This window comes from Falco biarmicus, chromosome 5, assembly GCF_023638135.1.
Source record: "Falco biarmicus isolate bFalBia1 chromosome 5, bFalBia1.pri, whole genome shotgun sequence".
Taxonomy (NCBI): Eukaryota; Metazoa; Chordata; class Aves; order Falconiformes; family Falconidae; genus Falco; species Falco biarmicus.
The window spans coordinates 20,431,950-20,451,506 of record NC_079292.1 but is presented as its reverse complement, the minus strand read 5'-3'; the positions used below and the strand labels follow the sequence as shown (position 1 = coordinate 20,451,506).

The window sequence follows — 19,557 nt, the reverse complement described above, 5'->3', positions numbered from 1 at the left end:
AATGGGCAGGGAAGAAAAATATTCGACTTTCAAGAAAGTTCTTAAAGGAGTGGTTCTGAAGCAGCCCAAGGAAGCCACAGATGAAGAGCAAGTAGCCAGTATATAGGTAGTGCAGGTACTCCCATTTCTTAATTAAAAGTCAAAGGCCACTGAAAGGTACTGGATCCAAAACTTAATACTGACAGGATGGAGCGCTGTTAGGAAATTCCCAGCAAAGACGGCAGGAGAGAGGCCTGCAGCAGAAATACTGCTGCATTTGAAGCAGATATTGGTAACACCTTTTTTTTCCCCTCTCTCCTTTTTGAAGCAGTGCTTCCTCCTCTCTACTAGAGCACCTTATTCTGCACTTCATTGTGCTCAGCAATAAGAGCACTTCACGGTAAACTGGCAAGCACCACTGTTCCTTAAAGAACAGCAAATCCCTTTACAGCAATGCTCAAATTCACAATTGCACTTCATATACCAGCCAAGGTTTGGGATGCTGAAGAATGGGGACACACTTCACTGACCTGCCTGCCAGACTTCAGCTGCAGACTCAAGAGAGCAGCTCTCTCCTGTCACACGTTTGCATGTACCCCATGCTGGCTGGCAGGGGTGGTACCCATCAGAGAGCGAGGTTCCTCCTCCTGTCCCAGCCAAGCAGACAACGCTGTTGCACAGATCTGGGCTTGTGAGTCAGCAGAGCCCCAGGAAACGCTCCCAAACAGAATCGGCATTTGCAAATCTAATAGCATTTCAGGGAAACACTGGCAAGGGTTTACAATAGGATAAATGATTGTGGTGGAGCTGCCAGCGCATTATGATGTCTCACATTTTTTCACTAAAGCATTCTGTTTTCAGCAACCTTTAATATGCCTGAAGTTAACTGTTTAGCATGACTTTTCCTATACCAAGTATCTGCCTCAATGATCTTTCAAATAACAAGTTCCAGCTGCGTGTGGAACTGAAGCAGAGCCCAGTTGTGATTATGAACTACAGCTGAAAAAACATTTTCACAGGATCTAAAAACGAACAAAAAAAACCCCTCTTACAAATATTCTGAACAGGCAGCTGTAACGCTTGGACACTACAGATGACAGACTTAAATCTGGCAGAAAAGGTCTCTGCAAGGTGCTTACTGCCACCAACACACAAAACTAACCCCCTCTGGGAACAGTTTAAGCTAAAAAAAAATAATCACAGCTGAACACATGCTTGGTGTCACTTTTCCAAGTCTGCTGATACATTTCTGAAGGCTACCCACACTGAGAACACATAGTGCCCATTGCTCTGACAGGCTAAGAGGTCCTGTTTCAGCCTAGGGGAGAAAAACACTTCCAAACCTGTTCCTGGTCTTCTGCCTCTCTCCTTTTCTGTGCTGTCTCTGCTGTATCCTATCCTGAAGCCATCCCCTAACTGCCCACAGCATTCCTGTGAAGCTGTGCCTCCTCTCCCCTGCTTTCCAGTGTGGATGGCTGCCCTCCTATGCCCAGGCCACAACAGATACCATAGATGGGAGAAGCAAGCCTGGGAAAGCCCAGACAGTGCATGGCAATCTCAACTGCCAGCTCTGCCTGTAAATGCAAACTACAACAATGTTTACAGGCAGAAGCCAACCATTATTCAACGGGAATTAGGAAGACAATTTCATTTTCATGCAGAGTTTCCTCTACCTTTCCTGCATCGACTGGCAACTAGCTTTATCATCAGAACAGCAGCCTGGAGGAGGCAGCCCCCAGATTTAAAGATACCTGGCCCCCAGTGCTGGAACAAGGAGTGAGACCTGTTTGACAGCAAGTGGATGTTTATCTGGAGCGAGCGGGGCTTCCTCTGCAGGCACAGGAAAGAGATGGCGTTTTCGCAGGGACTGAGCTCAAGGCTCCCCACAGAAGAGGGCGATAGGAGCCGATGGGGACGATGGTGATGCATGGCGCTTCCTCGATGGTGATGCATGGTGCTTCCTCGGGTCAATTCTGCTGCAGCTGATGCTCCCCAGTCACACCCCCACAGATCAGGTGACTGGACCTCCAGCCGGGGGGGGGGGCTGGTATCACCAAGGCGAGTACAGGATCTGTCCCTCCTGACTAAGCTCAAATACTTATATGCTGGCATTGAAAAAAACAACCAACCTACGCCAAGACCACATGAACAAGGTGTGAACACCCACCACCTTGTTCATATGCAACAGGGAGAGAAGCAGGGTCTGGTCCTGCCTCTTCCCTGCTGCCCTGCACCAGCTGGGCAGCAAGCAGCAGGCAGCAAGCTAGCACTTCTGCAGAGACTCTCCTGAGATCAGCTCATTCCCTGCCACAGCTCTCACCAGACACCACAGGAGTATCTTCTTAGGAGGACATGCATCTCCTTGGCTGGTCTTCCTGTGTATGTCACAAGAGACACACAAGAACAGAGAAACTTCAGGAACTGGGGGAAAACCAGCAGGATGGGAAAGGAAGGTCCCCTCTTGTACTGTGCCCCCCCCCCCCCAACCCCATCCAGGTTAGACAGCAGAAATCAAGGAAAGAAGAGGAAAGACGGGTCTCCAAAAGCCTTTGTAAACTCACACACACAGAGGACACAACAAGGAGAAAAGTGGAAAAGGATGAAGCAGAGTGGAGGAAAAAAAAAGAAGAAAATTCATAGTTACCTAGTTCACGAAGCTGCTCGTCTACTGTGAAGCATGAATGAAAATGAAAGAGAAAAAACATGGGACACATGCACTAATTGACAGCAAAGCAGAAAAACACATAAATTAAGCACAAGAGCTGTCTCCAGCTCGGTCACCAGCACACATCTGGGCCGTGGGTAGCAACAGGGCGCTGATAGTCTGGCATTGTACAGCCTACCGATGTTGGCCCCACAGCGTCCGATTTACCAGAATTCAGAGGTCCACAAACTTTCTGACCATAGAGCCCATAGAGGACAAGGCTGCTTGACTCCTCTACCCATGGTCTCTCACATTCAAGAGATAATGATTCTACAAGACCCTGTCAGTCCAAAACAGAAAAGGAAATTCAATTTATGAAATAATCCACACACTAAAGATAAAAATAAAAGTCCCTTCCTTCTGCCCAGGAGGGAAATGGAAAGCATTTCTGTTTTCCTCCTCACACCGCTTCCCGCTCATACCTGGACAGTCAACTATACATATCCCCTAGACAGGCTGCTCACCTACTGAATCCCCTCTTGTACCCGAGGTACGGTGTACAACAGCAATCCTGCATGAACCAGCATGCTGCTGACACAGCCCAGAAGCCCTAAGTCACACAACGTATGGCCTGTTCAAGCTGAGCTGGATGGCCACAAGATTTTGGTGCTCCTGAACACTCAACCCAGAGAGATGTTTATCTGGTTTGTCCACTAAAACCCTCAAGAAGCTCCAAGTGATTCCAGATCTGAGCAACTAATATCATCATCAAGAAACAGACCAATACCTGTTCTTCCAGACACTGTTTTCTAAATTATCCCTTTCTGCCTTTCTCCACTGAATTCTTGCCCATGCTAAATCAAGACACAACTTACTCCTTCACAATAGGCACGGACCTCTCCCACCTCACCACCTCACCACTGTAACTTTCAAGCTCCAGTGCCAGTTCCCGCATCACCCAGCCTGGGATATGGTGTGGGCACAATGCCTTCTGGCTCAGCAGCTGGGCACCCATGCTACGTTCTATGAAGTGGAAGGTGGCTGGTGCTGCAGGTTAGAGCATCCTCACATAAACCTGGCTCCACACTTCAGCATCAGCCTCTCCCTGCCCAGATTCTTTGCTGGGTCTTGGGCTTATGGCACTGTCAGAGACGGTTCCCACTGCACCTACAGGGAAACATGCTGCCGTAATGCTGCAAAAAATCGTCGGGGAACATCACTCTAGAAGCAGAGAAGCAAGCAAGAGCAAAGGAGTTGCTGTGTTTTCTAGCAGTTTCTTGAACCAAAGGGCCTGAAGAAACCAGCAATGTATATAAATGCCTTGCAGTGGCAAAGACAGCCTTGCACACCTTGCTGCTTCCGTGGTGCTGTGCAGAGGAGATGCGAACAGTCCCATATGTTCAACTAATACACAAGCACTGTGCTGAAGATTGTAAACTATGAGGGTGCTAAACATGCATTCATCTCGAGCACAGATTTGGAAGCACCAAAGTCCACCAAGACTGCACACACCTGACTGCCCCCTCAGCCTGTGCCCTCAAGGTGCTTCAGGCCCACGCGCTCTCAGGTTCAGCCCTGAGCTCTTGGGACTTGGTTGAGTGAAAGATGTTGAATGAAAGATGCTGAAACCTGCCCAAACACCGTGCTGCACAAAAACAGTTAGGATCCTCAACAGACCAGGTTGCATACCTTAGTCACACTGTTACACAGCCCTTTCAAATCTGTTTCTACCATTAAACTGGCAGATCCAAAGAATATACACCCATGAAGAGAGAAGCCAGGGATTCACAAGGCAGTTCTTTGGATGTCTAAGAACCTGACTACACCAGCAGGCTCAAAGAACACAAAAGGCATGCAAACATACAGTCAAGTGCCTCAGCTACTTTGCACAGCTGTCCATATGCACAGCCTTACCTTGCCATGAACACAGTAACCGCACAGTTGCAGCCAGCAGAAAGCTAAGTTATCCTAGTGCACATCGATCCTGCAACAACTAAAGCCTGGCAAACTCACACCCGAGTTTTCCCTCTAATAATAGGTCTGTATGCCCCCATAGTCAAAAACTGGGACACTACTAAGGTCAGGTTGAGGCACAGGGAAGATGCTGACTTGAATTAATGAAACATTTTCTAATTCTGGAAGGTAAATAGGGACAGTTGCCAGCTCAGTGCATACCTAAATGCATTTGACTTGAATGTCTTACTAATTTAAGTAGTTTCCAAGGAAAGACAATGTATTGCTAAAATGGCATCCCCAAATTCTAACAGGTCATGTTTAGAGGTCATGTACAAAACACGTTTTAGCTCCTAATTTACTTGCCGTTGTGTCTGTCAGGAAGACACATCTCTGCCATATTACCAGATGCATCTGCAGCCAAGGCAAGAGGCAAGCCCATCTGTTCTCCTAGGGTATCCTAGCCAGCAATTACCAAAACCACCCCCAAAACCCAGAAAGTGTTCCACTACCAAGGAGAACACAGGTACTATTTTGTTTCTGCGCATATGTAGGAATGCCCCGTAAGTCTGTCTAAAAAGTGATTTACAGCCTACAGAAATCCCAGTGAGGACGGTGGAGTTACAAGGAGACTTTTCTCCCAGAGGACAGGGAAAAGCAATACTCAAAGACTAAACCATGGAATTATATATGCAGTAAGTAATAAGTGCCAGGAAACAACAGGAATATCCTAATTAAACCTTAAAAGAAAGAGGGGAAGTTTATTTCTTAAAACTACAGTAAGTTTGCTACTACATTTACTATATGTATAGCAAGTAAGTTTGTAACTAGACATCTCGGTTAAAGATGTGCGTGCATCCTGACCACTTCGTACAGATAGGCAAGGTTATAGCACCAGGTGCATCTGCGTCAGCTGTCACCAATGAAGAATGACAAGGCTCTGATGTGCAAAACGATCAGTTAATTTGTATCAGTGATCTGAACTGAAACATATTAGTCACAGCAAATCATATTTATAAGTGGATGCTCTTATGCAGAATTAAAGTGAATATAATTTCTTTTATTATAATTATAGCTTTGGGAATGAACCGAACTAAACCAAATGAACTATTTTAGTTCCAGGTCAGAGGCCACAACTGTTTTAAATGGGTAAACTAGTCTATTACAAAGGGCAGCATGGATCAGCTCTTCTGGTTACCCTCTCTAGCCAAGCTGTAAAGGAAAAAATCAATTAGGGGATCTGATAAATAGAAGTCTCAAAGGACCATGCCGTTAATAAGCAGACACTCAGTACTGCCTGTGCTGACGCTCACTGTAGACAGCCAATTAACAAGAAACCCCTGGGTTCAAAACCAATGATGATTATCAAAAGTTTTGGCTAAACAAGCGACCAAAATCCCAGCAGCAGACCTAGGTGCCAGGGCCACAGAACAGAGCTGAGTACAAGCGCAAAGATCACCCTCGTCAAGTGAAAGGCCAGCAGTGCTCTGGATGAGGCCAGAAGGCAGATTACAGCTGGCCTGATTTCCACCAGTACCAGCCTCACCCAGTAGCTCCTGTCCTGAAGAAGTAACCCAGGGCAGATCAGAACAGGGCTGGACACGGGGCCGACAGCCACAAGCCACACACCAAAACCTTGTGGATCCACACAAAGCTAAAGCCTCTCCCCACAGATCTGTGGTACGCTGGCCAAAAGGTGCTCTGAAGACACCTCTTCCTGGCCTGCACTCAGCCCCCAGGTGATGCCCTGCAGTTCAGTGGAGGAGGTCCCCCTTGTCCTTTCAGCATATGAACTCCTATGGAGCACCAGGCATCTCCTGAGTCACCTGCTACAACAGCCTAAAGCAACCACCTTGAACTGTAAATCTTGTGGTCTTAACTGCAATTATTTTTACAATTAAAAATTAACCAAACAGTATTTAGAGGTAACATACAGAAATTACAGGAAATCATTCTTATCATTACTTGCATTTCAGAAATAGATAATATAGCTTCTCCTTGTCAACCTCCTAAAAATCTGCTGGGACACCCCTCCCTGCCTCCCATGGATGGGATTCAAGATCATCGCCTTGGGTTTAGCTTTTGGGTTACATCAGAGCTGAGCATTTTCCCAAGACTTGGATCAGACTCAAGCCTTCCTTCCCAAAGGCTCCCTGTGAGTTAGCAACCGACGTGCTGGTGCTAGGGCACAGGAGACAGCAGCATCTCTTGCCCAGTCTACTGGCAGACTATATTAACAACTGTCCCAACATTTTACTCAACTGTATCAATCACAAACTCACAGAGAAGGAAACGCTGCTTCTGACAGGCAGCAGGAGATCAAAAGAAAATGGTAATACAAAGCTAAGATTTGACAGCAAGCTTTAAACAAAGAGCAGAATATGTGGATCATTACTAATATTGATAAAGACAAGACAAAAATACACCAAGGATGACCCCTCATGGCCACCAGCTACTCCCACGCTGGTGTGACAGCAATACTCCTAGTTTTAAAAGATTGCAACGCACCGTTTGGAGAGCCCAAGAGAGGCAGCCCTGATGCGTCTTACAGGTGTGAGACCCAAGGTCCATATTTAATCCACAAACATGTGGCTGGGTTCGAAGCAAGCTGTTACTGTCAGGCACAGAGATTTCTGCTGGCACACTTCTTCCCAAAGCTGAAGATTCAGATTATCTAGCAAGCCTCTGTGCCAGCAGAGTCCCAGACAGTCAAACAACAGAGCTCCACCTTGGGAACAAACTGCTAAAGTGCCAGTCTCACCTCTCCGGAGCTGGAAAGCCTTGAATAGAAACACATCTGATCTTTATGCAAAAGACACTCAGTGGTAGGTTTGCTCTGTCATTAATTAACTTCACCCTTAAAAGATTAAAGATAAGAATTCACGATTTAAATGAAGCTGTGTACACTGAGGCAGCCGCGAACATCTGTGTCTGGCTCCCTTTGCAAAGCAATGCTTTGGCCACATGGAAAAGCAGCCTTTACTCTGCGGAAGCATGATGATTCATTACAGAACCTTTTGCTGGTTCCAAGAGAAGACCCATAACTTTGGTTAATACCCACCTGTGATGGGGGAGGAATGTCACACTGATGACTGCCCTTTTCATTAACTTCCATCGCCAGATGTTAATGACAACAGCAGAGCACACTTTCTGGACAGAAAGTAGATGCTGAAGTCAAACAAACCCTTGCTATGGCTTCCAAGAGCCACTGCTAATGGCCAAGATGGATGAAAGACACAGCTAAAAGGCTATCTATATCTGAGCTAGTCAACAGAGAAATAGGCTATTTCAGAGTGTGATTCATCAGACTTATTTTAAATGTCTAACTTGGGATGAGACAAATTGCATTTTGGAAAAGCTGTTTCTTACCACTGACTACAGGGAGTCTAGACACCTATCTCAGGTGTAGCTGTGCACATCAGCCAGCCACACACAGGCAGATGGATCATCCCCTCTCCTCTCCAACACCTTTAACTCCCCCTGGACCAGAGAGGAGACCCACGAAGAGGATAGCAGCTCTGCTGGTGCCAGGGTGACCCCAGCCCCACAGTTAGCCTGCACGAGGGCTGCTGTGGCCAAGGACCTCAGCAGCTCCTGCCTGCACCCGCAGGGGCTCTCCAGGCACAGCCAGCCTGCAGCCACCAGCTGCTCCTGCTCTCCACGTGCTGCTCCTGCCCCTAAGGATGTGCTCAGTCAGAGGTGCCTTTGCCCTGAGGGAGCCATGACTGCCTCAGGAAGAGCTTTTAAAAACCCTGGACTTTGGGAGAATGCATCTTCCACCTAAAGCTCCTCCTTTCTAAGGCTGCCAGATCAGCTAAAGAAACCCTACAAAAAGTTGATGGGGGGCTGTGGGGGAGGATCAGACTTCACAGAACAAGCTCAAGTGCAACAGACAGGAAACTTCAGAAGAAAAACGTCCAGAGCTGGGAAGCCAGCTTAGGAAGGAAAAACTAGTCACATCATAGTGGGAAATGGCTCTGCAAAGACAGATCCTGGAAACTACCCACCCAGCTGGGACAGCCCACTTGCACTGTGAGGATACGTGGAAGGGGAAGCATCCCATTCAGTACAGAACCTGGTTAGAACTGCTCAAGTATAACAAATTGCAAATACCAGAGGAAGCTGTACATTAAATATGGACACACAAGCCATTGCCATGGAGGCAATGGCAGAGACCGAAACACCACGGGTCTGCACCGATGGGCTGAGGGAACTGGGCAGGCAAGCACTGGAGGGGGGACGGACCTGAGCTTCATCACTGATGAGAGGGGGGGAAATGCAACAAGCAGGAACATTCTGGGGTATCCAGGTGGCTTGTAGAACTGTGTGAAACTTAGGGGATGTTAGAAAGGGGCTGTGGGATTATGTAAAATGAGAGATAAATGTACGCATGTGTGTCCACATAAAAACCTAAAATTCTCATAATATAAGCAGGCAAATTTTCTGTCAAACTAACACCAACCTCCAGCTACTTCATTGTTTTAAAAATAAAATTGATAATAAACACAGAATACAGACAGGCAAATTTTCCATCATTAACACAAATTTCAAGCTATTTCATGTTCAAAAAAAGCAAAGACAACAGAAGCAAGTTATAGCTGAAAAAAGCAGGCCTGTTCAGCTGTGGAGGGACAGCAGGTCAGGGATGACCAGGACCATGCAGCTTGGTCAAGGCAGCTGGAGCTGACATCAGGTTCACAACTGGTACAGGCTGAAGATGGGACTGAATTAAAATGAAGAACTGTTTAATTGATCAGCCATGGTCACAAGAAGATGGCTTGGTAGCACCACACAGCATCTGCCAGGAATTTGACTGAAGACATTTGGCAGCTAAAGCGAACCTTGCTGTAATTTAATTTAAGACAGAGAGGCAATGCTAGCTGTCAGTACCCGATTGTCCTGAAAGCGCATCTGACAGATGCATGAAGTAGAGGAGCATGTGGTAGATGAGATGAGACATTTGTATTTGGCCTGCGCTTCCTGTGTCAACAAGTGGAAAATGTCACTGCTTTAAGAACTCTACCTTGCTAGAAGAAACCTGAAGAGGGAATAACCTTGGCTACCATTGTGACAGGCACCTGGGTTCAGCAGCCACTCCTGAGCATGCTTTTAAAATTATTTATGCTTTCAAACATACTGTTTAGCAGAGCACAATTTAGAGACAAATTTCCCTCTGCTGTAAAATTCAGATGGAGGCAAAGCATAGGAAAGGGAGAAAGACTTTCAGAAAGAGTTCAGGAGTGTAAATCCAGCCCCCCAAACGCACCTGAAAACCACCGTCAAAGCTGATTTACATTTTTCCCCAATAACTTTTATCCATAAGTACTGCAGTGCTAGAAAATAATCCAGCAGATGAAGAACAAATAGGATCACATGTTTGATTAAAAAAAAATACATAAAGAGGTGTATCTTTAGGAGAAAAAACATTTCTTCAAAGGAAAAAGTCCACACAAGCAAGATGCAACAAGAGGCTTCTGAACAACCTGTTGGAAAGAAGACTAAAAGTAAAGAACAATTCCTGTGCTAGTCAATCTCAAGCACATGTGTTTTCTCTGTACCTAGGTCCAAATACTGAACTAATGCACACAAGCCAAGTACAACCACCCCAAAAAAGTCTGCTGGGAACCTTCTGCTTCCCTGCCACGCAGCTGAGCTCAGGACACAGTCATAGGTACCAGAACCTGGGGACAGACAAGAAAGCAGGAGACACAGGTTTTCTGCTACAGAAGTAAGAGTTTTCATGGTATCTCATTCTTTTGACTTGTCAACAATGTTTCCTCTCCTACAGTGACAAGCTGGTAAGAATTCTCACCATATCATTGTGGATGCCAGGTACAAACGCTACTATTTTTATGGCAACATGCAATAACCTAACCTCACAGTGGGTCCCTGTAAGACTTTCAAATGGTATTTGATCCACATGCTGAAGAATCTCATTTTGGTGTATTTCAGACACACACTGGGGCAATGTTATTCACTGCTGAATATGCAAACACAACATTGTTGACATAGGGAATACTTGTTACCTTTTCCTTAATAAAAGTAGAGAAGAAATGGCATTAAAAACACACAAGTGAAGAAAGAATGAGAAATCCAGAACACTGCAGAAAATATTCATCTTCACCTAAAGGTTTTTGGATACTTTAAAGCTCCAGTGTGAATACACGAAAGCAGCAGGAAACAGGCACAATAGGACAGACTGCATATCTGCATGGTATCTGTTAATACAAACTTTGTATCTTATATGGTTGTTCTTTCAGCATCTAATTACCTCCCCAGTATGGTGTTACACGTATAATGAGCATCTTTGTAGAAAGCTGGCAGTGAAAAAAGCTGACATCTGAAGAAAGTTCTCGTAAGTTTTAAAGACTAATATTCCTTGCAGAGGAATTTATGCTGAAATAAAAAGAAAGTACAAAAAAGTTTAAGAGATTTGTTCTATCCTAAGCGAGCAAAATTCCTCCACCAGTGTACCTGAACAGAAAGTAAAGTTGGAGGCAACTGGACCACAACAGTTCAGGCCAGTTTTGTCCTTCCTATGTGCAGCAGAGAAACAGAGATCCTGATGCTGTTCTGCCTGACATCATCTCTAAATCCTCCCTTCATTTTATGGTGGGTTTTTTCCCTCCAAATTCTTAAGCAGATTTCTTATCAATGTCAACAGCACCTTGGGTTAATTGGCCTTAGCAGGACTTTTTAAGTTGAGTAGCTCCAACAACCCAGAAACCATGCTGTTAACCTGCAACACACAAGAGCTCAGTGGAAAAATCCTGTCCTAACCTAAAGTAAAAAAAATTAGCACAGCAGAAAGCAGGACTTATGACAGACAGCAGTCCCAAGAGTTGTATAATTCTCATACCAGGCTACAGCAACCAGCCGCATCTTGGCTTCTTCCCATCTCTTTCAAAATGACCTTCCCAGCAGACAAAACAAGAAGGAACAGAAGGATAATTTCCTGACCCCAGTACAAAGGAAAAGCTTCACCAGTAATATCAAGCCACTCCTAGCCCTGAAGTAGACAGAGACACTCTGCAATAAACTCATTCACAGAAATAAAGCCAGAAAGAGAAACACAGGATCAAGAGTTTGTTGTTAACTTTTGTTGCTAGTGATCATAAAAAACCCTCAGCTTAAGCACGTGCCAAGAAACTGTCTTCTACACACAACGTACAGCCAGTGGAGCTTGATCCAACCAACCACTCAAAGAGCCCCCAGCAGCAATACAGATGGTAGTGGCTGACGCCCTCTTCAGCTACCACAACTGTGGAGATTAACCTTTGATGCCAGGATGAAGTTTATCTAATCTGTGCATGCACATCACCTGCTGCTTAAGGGATGGGGCTGGGACTGCCTGTCCTAGGTCACTTCATCACTCTGAGCCCCAGGGCATGAGCACAAGGCAGAGAAGCACTCCGCTCAGCAAGGAAGCACGCTTAACCCTCCAGATGATGCTAAGAAGCCTGAACATGCGCAGCCTGATCTGTAGCAAAAAAATTAAACTTTAAACAGAGTGAGAAAATTTTAGGCCAGACCAATTTTTCTAGCCATAGTTTAGGATTACTAAAAATAGAGTTTATAATGCCAACTGGTGGCAGCTCTAATAATCACAGAGGGATTACTTGTTCTGTGTGTCCTCAGGGAATCTCCGTCTCTTCTCTGCACTGAAGAAGATTTTGACACTTCTGATGAGGACAGTGCAACGGGAAGATCTCACCCAACCTTCTTAATCCTTGATTGATTAGACCATAAACAGCATTCCAGAAAGCTTGTAAGACTAACAAGCTACTTTCCTCTCCTCCCCAGTGTCCTTACATACTTCATGGAGTCATGGGATGTGATGGCCATTTCTTGCAAATGCTTAGAGCCCTGACATCCAGACATGCCCCTGGTGCTAGGGGCTATCCTGGTAGATGGACAGATCTAGCAGGCTTCTGATCACCTGCATTCACCAGGAAGGCAGGGTCCTCGGAGCCAAAACCCTTACACACCCACCAGGCTTCCAGTCTCTTTCTTTCTCACTAGGTTAAGCTGCTGTGGTGGGTATAATTCAAGATCACCACAAACCTGCAGCCAGCTCTGAATGGAAAAGACTACCTACTGAAGAGCGCTTACCCCCAAAAAGCACATCCCTGCCTGTGGTCCAGGTCTGTTCCAAACACCAAACAAGAAGCAAGTGAAATTTCAGGTGTCAGGACCTAGCTCAGTGCTAGCTACCAAGAATCATAGAGTCATTTAGGTGACAAAAGACCTTTGAGATCATCGAGCCCAGCCATTAACCCAGCACTGCCAAGTCAACCACTAAACCATGTCCCTAAGCACCACATCTACGTGTTTTTTAAACACTTCCAGGGATAGTGACTCCACTTCCCAGGGCAGCCTGTTCCAATGCTTGACAATCCTTTCAGCAAAGAATTTTTTCCTAATATCCAATCTAAACCTCCCCTGACACAATCTGAGGCTGTTTCCTCTTGCCCTGTTGCTTGTGACTTGGGAGAAGAGACTGACCCCACCTCGCTGCAACCTCCTGTCAGGTATTTGTAGAAAACTGGCCTCCTGTGCAATCCCAGAGAAACCCAAGGCAGTCCCTGCAGCTGCCGGCACCACACAGCTCCGTGACAGCGAGCACCGGGGAATGTGATGGAGGACTTCTCAACATAGCCCAACTCATCAACCCTTCTCAACAATCAGGAGGGTACAGACATAGGATAGTCTTGGAACAACTGTGTAAACTGCAATCGAAGTGGTAACACCCCTGAAGAAACACCAAATAAAATACAGACACCCTTATTTGTGACTTATACAGCCACTATCAACGTTTAACAAGTGAATAAACATGCAAAAGGAGAGGAAAGGGAGGTATTGTTCACAGCTTAAGCTAAATATATATTTAATATTCCTAAACTTTGTAAGTTCATTTGCTTTAAAAAAGTAAAAGAGGGCACATAAATTCTATGTTATCTTTATCTGAAATCCCTTAGCCAAAGATGATCCACCTGGCCAGCACCCAAGACTGTGATCACAAAGACCTATTTATCTGTAACAGAAACCAAACTGAGTTAGAGAAGAGCAGAAGGGTTGACCAGCAGTATATAAAAAAAATAATAATTGCAGGAAAATATTTAAAGAATGGCATGCATTAATGGCAAAGCAATGTGTATTTAAGCAGATATAAAACAGGCATATAATGGTGAATGGGATTTGAAAAAAAACTTACACAGAGCACCTGAACAGAAGAACACTTACACTGAAGAGTAACATGATTATAAACCAGCAACATCAGATTCTTTTCTACAACAGGCATAATCAGCTGTCTTATGACACAATTGGCATAAAGAGCACAGCAAGGATCACAAAGAGGTCAGATATTTACACATAAAATACAAGGTGGGGAAAAACCTTGCCCAGAGAGGTGGTGGATGCCCCAGCCTTGGAAACGTTCAAGGCCAGGCTGGACGGGGCTCTGAGCAACCCGGTCGAGTGGAAGGTGTCCCTGCTCACTGCAGGGGGGTGGACTAGATGACCTTTAAAAGGTCCCTTCCGATCCAAACCATTCTGTGACTCTATGAAAACAAGAACAGCTAGGGATATCCCTAGGCAAGGTTCAACAAAATCCACTGATCCTGCAGCCCACCACTGAGCACAGTCTGAAAGCCCATGTCCTACAAACCCCATCAGCTCCCATGTCCATGGGTCCCTGTGCACCCACAGCATCCCTCCCTAGCCCAACAGTACCTGCTTCCCAGACGGCCCCAGCACCTCTTCCCCACTGCAATACTCCCAGCCACCCTCTTAAGTCTTGTTTGGCCAGAACAAGATAGATCATGTCACAGCTGTCATGGAGCTTACACTGGCTTAGTGGCCAGGGCCACCAAGCTTGATGAGCTGTCACCTGGCTGCATTCCCCACCCTCAGCTGCCATGTCTCAAGCTACTTGGCCTTGAAACCTCCACACATGAGACAAATTTGGTTGAAAATGTTTTTTAGTGGCTTGAAAGTGAGTATGAAACAATCAGAAGAGAAGAGAAACAACTATCGTTTATGTCCACCTGCTTCAGGAGAACAGTCTGAATCTTCCGGGGAGGGGGATGGGTGGGCAGGAGCCAGACAAGGACCGTTGGTCTCCCTCGAGGGGCAGTGTGCTACTGTACTCTTTCCAGAGCCACCAGCATTAGCTAAAGAGATGTAATTACCACACAGGGACAGGCCCTTGCTTAGATCTAGGAGAACAATTACCCAAGCTCACAGTGGAAAAGCATTACTTTTATGTCCCACTGACCTGAAAGGGAACAGGATTGCACCCTGTCACTTGATCACCACAGGCTTGGCCATGCAGCTGTACATACCGTTAGCAACAAACCCCCCACTTCTTCCAAACAATCTTTTTTTCACATCCTTGAAGATATTTAGTTTTATTCAGTTAATTTTCTTTCATGAGCAATTCTTCTCTTTTCCTCTTCCATGACTCATTTTTCAAAATTTCCAACAAGAAGAAATAATTTCTCCATGTCTCAAGAAGCTCTCACTATTCCCGAAAAATATTTTATCTTCCAAACACCAACCACTAGATAAATAGCACAGAAGCATAGCTCCCAGGCTCCCACACCACCTAACAACCTCAGCCACCAAATTAGGATGCCTTGTTCTTGGTTCCCAAATGAGGTATCGTTCCAGTCACTCCAGGGTACGTGTCCAAGGATGTCACACTCATGGCAGACACCTTTGGTAAAGCCATGGCACAGGAGATGTATGGGAACGTACCACAGTGGATGGGGACAGCTCTGCACAGCTGTCTGCTGTCACTCCCCTCCAGCACACAGATGAGGGAGAACAACTCCTGTTCTCCAAGGACCTGGTAGGATCCACGCTCATGCCTCATCACCTCCAAAGAACTTGAGGCTGCAGAGAGCTGGAACAGCACTCATCCACACTCACAGTCCAGCTCTCAAACTGAAGATGTTGGGGTCAAAGACAATTGTTCAATGCATTTCTGTCCCTAGGGGAGTCAAAGAGTTCCTCAGACTGAAAGCAGGAATGGTTGGGCTACAAGAGAAATGAGTGAAGCAACACAAGCTCAGAGGGCAACAGGCTCCCGATGGCTCCCAGTTTTGTCTGGTGCTGCAGAGAACATTCTGGAGTCAGTGCCCACAGGACAGGGTGGCTCAACCTGAAGAGACCGTGGAGACAACAAGCACCAGGAGACGCTCTGCAACATCCAGTAGGATACTGCTCTCACATACCCAACCCTCACCAGAGCCAGTGAAGCCTGGGATCCCTGCTCAGTGGATCACTAAAATAAGGCTAGCAGGTAGTACTTGTGATTAAATCATTTCATTTGTTAGGAAAGGAAAAAGCAGTCTCTTTTTTCCAAATGAGGACCTGGTCACGGTGCCTTTGATGTCTCACAGCCAGATCGCAGCAGTCTGTTGTGTCTAAAGGCATGCCAAAAAATGATTAAAACAGACATGAACACTTAGTTTAGAAGTTACAAGAGATGAAGCTTGAAGCCTGCAAGTTCTAGAGCAACCTCCCCACCAGAATAGCAGGAGGTTTTAAAGGTGGAGCATGATCAATTTACAAGTGATTGTAAAGCCGTACAGGGCCAAGGACTCAACTCACTGACGACAAGACCCCTTTTCCATCTCTGTTCTTCCAGCCCTGGGAATAAGAATAACACAGGAGCAGCACTCCAGTGAGGAGGCAACTGTTTGCCACCCCTTTGCTCTAGATCACCATCTATCAAACCAGACCATTTGATAGTGAAGTTTAAAGTTTTGCCTCAACCTTCCAAGTTGTTAACGGCTCTGTCTCTAATCACCTGCATCTAACTGCCAGAAGAGCTGCCTTCCTACAGGGCAGCGGGGATCCTACAGCCCAGAACGAGCTGTGTGTGAGCAGCCTCTCTTAAATGTTCCTGGCTGGATAAAGAAAGTCCAGAGGAAACTAGCTGGCTGATCATCAAACAGAATCTGCAAAACCTCCCACTAACTGCAAAACCTTCTCTGTGCAACAGCAACTTTATTCACAAGTAAAATAAACCCCTCTATCTAAACAACCTCCAGCCCAACCGAGAACTGCTACAATAATAATTCAACAGAACCATAACCACGGCCAACAGAAATTCAGTTTGCCATTTATTTCACAGAGGGTTAGCTTAGATACTGCAGTAGGGAATGTCAATAAGGAACCACACCGGAGAGGAAAACCTACTGTCGGATGCACATGGTAACAGTTGCTCGAGAATAACTCCTCCTAATCACAAAAGTGCAAAGAAATGAGACCCCACAACCAGCACATTCATAGCATTATTAATTTCTCCCTAGCTTCCAGGCTGGAGATTCAGTCCTCACCGTGCCTTGTCTACGAACCATTTCTCCCTGTGACCTTGTGATTTCAGTGCTGGTGACTACTGGCTCTCCCTTTGCTTGGGGCACTCACACCTCGTTTCATTTCTCATTATCAGTAACAAGCAGATCAAGGACAGACTCTCCTCTGCTTACATTCTTTAGCTATCTTACAAACAAAATAACTGTCTTGATTATTGTCTTTTATCATCCAACAGCTACCTGGACAGTTACAGTATACAGTCAAGACAGACACACTTAACTTTCACTGTGCTCTTGAAACCAAACCAACTCCTACGGAAAAGCCCTAAGGAAATCCATCACACAACACAAGGCTCAGTGCATCTCTCACGCTGCCAAATCTAGTATGCAAGACCCTTGCTCAGCAGAACCTTTGCAGCAGTCCATTTGCTTTCAGCAAAGAGTGCCACCTTCGAATGTAACCCTGGGCAAATGTTCAAGGATCCTCAGGTTTCTCACAAGACAGCACACCAACTAGTAGCATTTGCTTTGTAACACATTTCAAACAAAGCCACATGCAAACACTTGTGTGGCTTACACGTGAGTACAAAGGTGCCCTTGTTACTCCACTTCAAACTCTTCTCCATCTTCCCCGCAATCTCAAAATAAAAACTGCCAGATGTTTTGCCATTCTTTGACAGGAACTGCTGGCAGCCCCAGCCACCTGAAGTCGCCGAGTTTCACTGCATTGAAGGGATGGCTGTCAACCCCTCTCACCAACACATCTCAAGATGAGACACCGGCCCTTATCACAGCTTCCACGCCAGCAATCTCCTGTCCCCAGCCTCCACCTGCTCGGCACGGCTCTCCCCATGGAGCTCCTTTCCCACAACACACTCCTGCCTGCAGACAGCTCCTCACTCAGACTGGCATCTTCAGAAAGTTTTCTCCCTAAGCATCATGCCCTCAGAGAGCTCCCTCCATGCAGGGCTCTCGCCCTTGCACATCTCCCCAAACACAGCTCGTCTCATTAAGCAATTGCCTCCAGCAATTCTTTGACAACACTCCCTAAACTGGCTCCCACCCTTCCCCAAACAGCTCTTCTGCTCATACCCACCATACTTCAACACTTCCTCCAAGTGCCACCTTCTCCCTCCAGGGCTCTCCACCCCCAGCACCCCAACACTTCGATTCCTGGGCAGCACAGCGAGTCCCCACCCAACTGGTACACCCTTCTCAGGACCTTGATCTCAAGTCCCCCAGGCTGACAAAACAGCTGCTCATGGCCAGGCACCCTCTCAAACCACACTCTCCCAATGACTCTCCCTGCTGCTGCCCAGCTGCGGACACCCCAGCACCCCTGTCTGCTCAAAGCACAAGGCCAGCACACCGGCTCGGTCAGGGACTTTCACTTATACCACTTTCTATTTTCCACAAGCCGGGTGCAAGAGAATTCTTCCCACCAAATGAAGACACCCCATTTCCAAAGGAGTCACGAGTCCACCAAACATGACAAAGCACCTGCTGCAGCAGTTCCGCTCAGACTGCTGGTTTCCATTTATCCCCATCACTCTACCTGTCTGCAATGCCAGGGCACCCTATCCAATAACTGTCACTACTCCTATCCCTGCCAAAATTAATCAGCATCTCAAAAGCAGTAAATAACTGTGCGGTGCCCATCCACACTGCCTGGAGATCTTTCATAAGCGAGTCACTGAAGTGATTCTCTTTTAACTCTTATTAAGCCTTCTCTTCTTAAGAAAGCCTCCAGCTCTGAGGAGCCATTGCCTATCCTAGTCTGCTCTTCCTCCCCACGGTACTTCCCACAACTTGCTTTCTCTCTGGAGATCACATGAAGAAGATACGCAGCTACAGGTGAATATGAATTCAGGACTGTTGCAATTACTAAGGAACGGCATCAAGGCTACCTACTTAATGCAAATGCATGAGGAGATATAGGAGGGTGTGACAGAAAACACTGGGTAAAGTGGCTGAAGACACAAGATGGGAAAAGCACCTCTGACCCAGAAGCCCTGTCCATCTGTTGATGTCTTCCAGCTTCCTGGGCACCAACACCTCTACCCCACGACCACACAACGCACAGCTCCCGGCGTCAAACACCCATTAGTGCCAGCACCCAGCTGCAGAAAGCCTCACCACCTGGCACGGCAGCCAAGTCACAGGCACCTCGTGTCTACCTCCTCCTCCACTCAGGGGACAAAAACGCATTGGTGGGGGCAACAGCAGGTCTGCTAGGGCTGCCACCTCCAAGGGCCGGTTTTCTGGCAACCACAGCACAGGACTCTGAGGTCCGACGTGCTTGTGAAGCAGCAATTCAGAGCATGGAGCAGCAAGCGCCGTCTCCCACTGCCAAGCTCGGACCCACATTACAGCTAACGCAACTAGTCAGATTAGCGACTGCTCCAGCCCGCATTGTAAGAGGCGTCAGCAAAAAGCGGAGGCAGGAAGATGAAAAGAAGATCCTTAAACTTTCTGTGAAAAACTACAGCATCAGCCTGCTTGCAGAGGAAGCCTTTTCTTATCCCTGTCTGCTGGATGCTGACTTAAGACCTACCGCATGGTTTACACATCTTTCAGGAAGGCTGCCCAACATAACGGGCAATGCCATTATCCCTCCAAGCCCATCGTCTCCCTACGAGCTCTGCATCAGGCTCCTCA

The 19,557-nt window shown here is 46.5% G+C and overlaps 1 protein-coding gene across 11 annotated transcripts in view; it reads right to left on the bottom strand.

Moving 5' to 3' along the window:
* SHANK3 (SH3 and multiple ankyrin repeat domains 3) overlaps window positions 1–19,557 on the bottom strand; it is a 375,700-nt gene that overhangs the window by 180,234 nt on the left and 175,909 nt on the right. For 10 of the 11 annotated variants that reach the window (XR_008821984.1, XM_056339563.1, XM_056339567.1 and 7 more), the window contains one exon: window positions 2,624–2,647. The exons of the other annotated variant lie outside the window; for it this stretch is intronic. Coding sequence is in view for 9 of the 10 variants with exons in the window: in XM_056339563.1 (XP_056195538.1) it covers window positions 2,624–2,647 (24 nt within the window). In the remaining variant the exon portion in view is untranslated. The remainder of the gene's footprint in view (window positions 1–2,623; window positions 2,648–19,557) is intronic. 11 annotated transcript variants of the gene reach the window in all.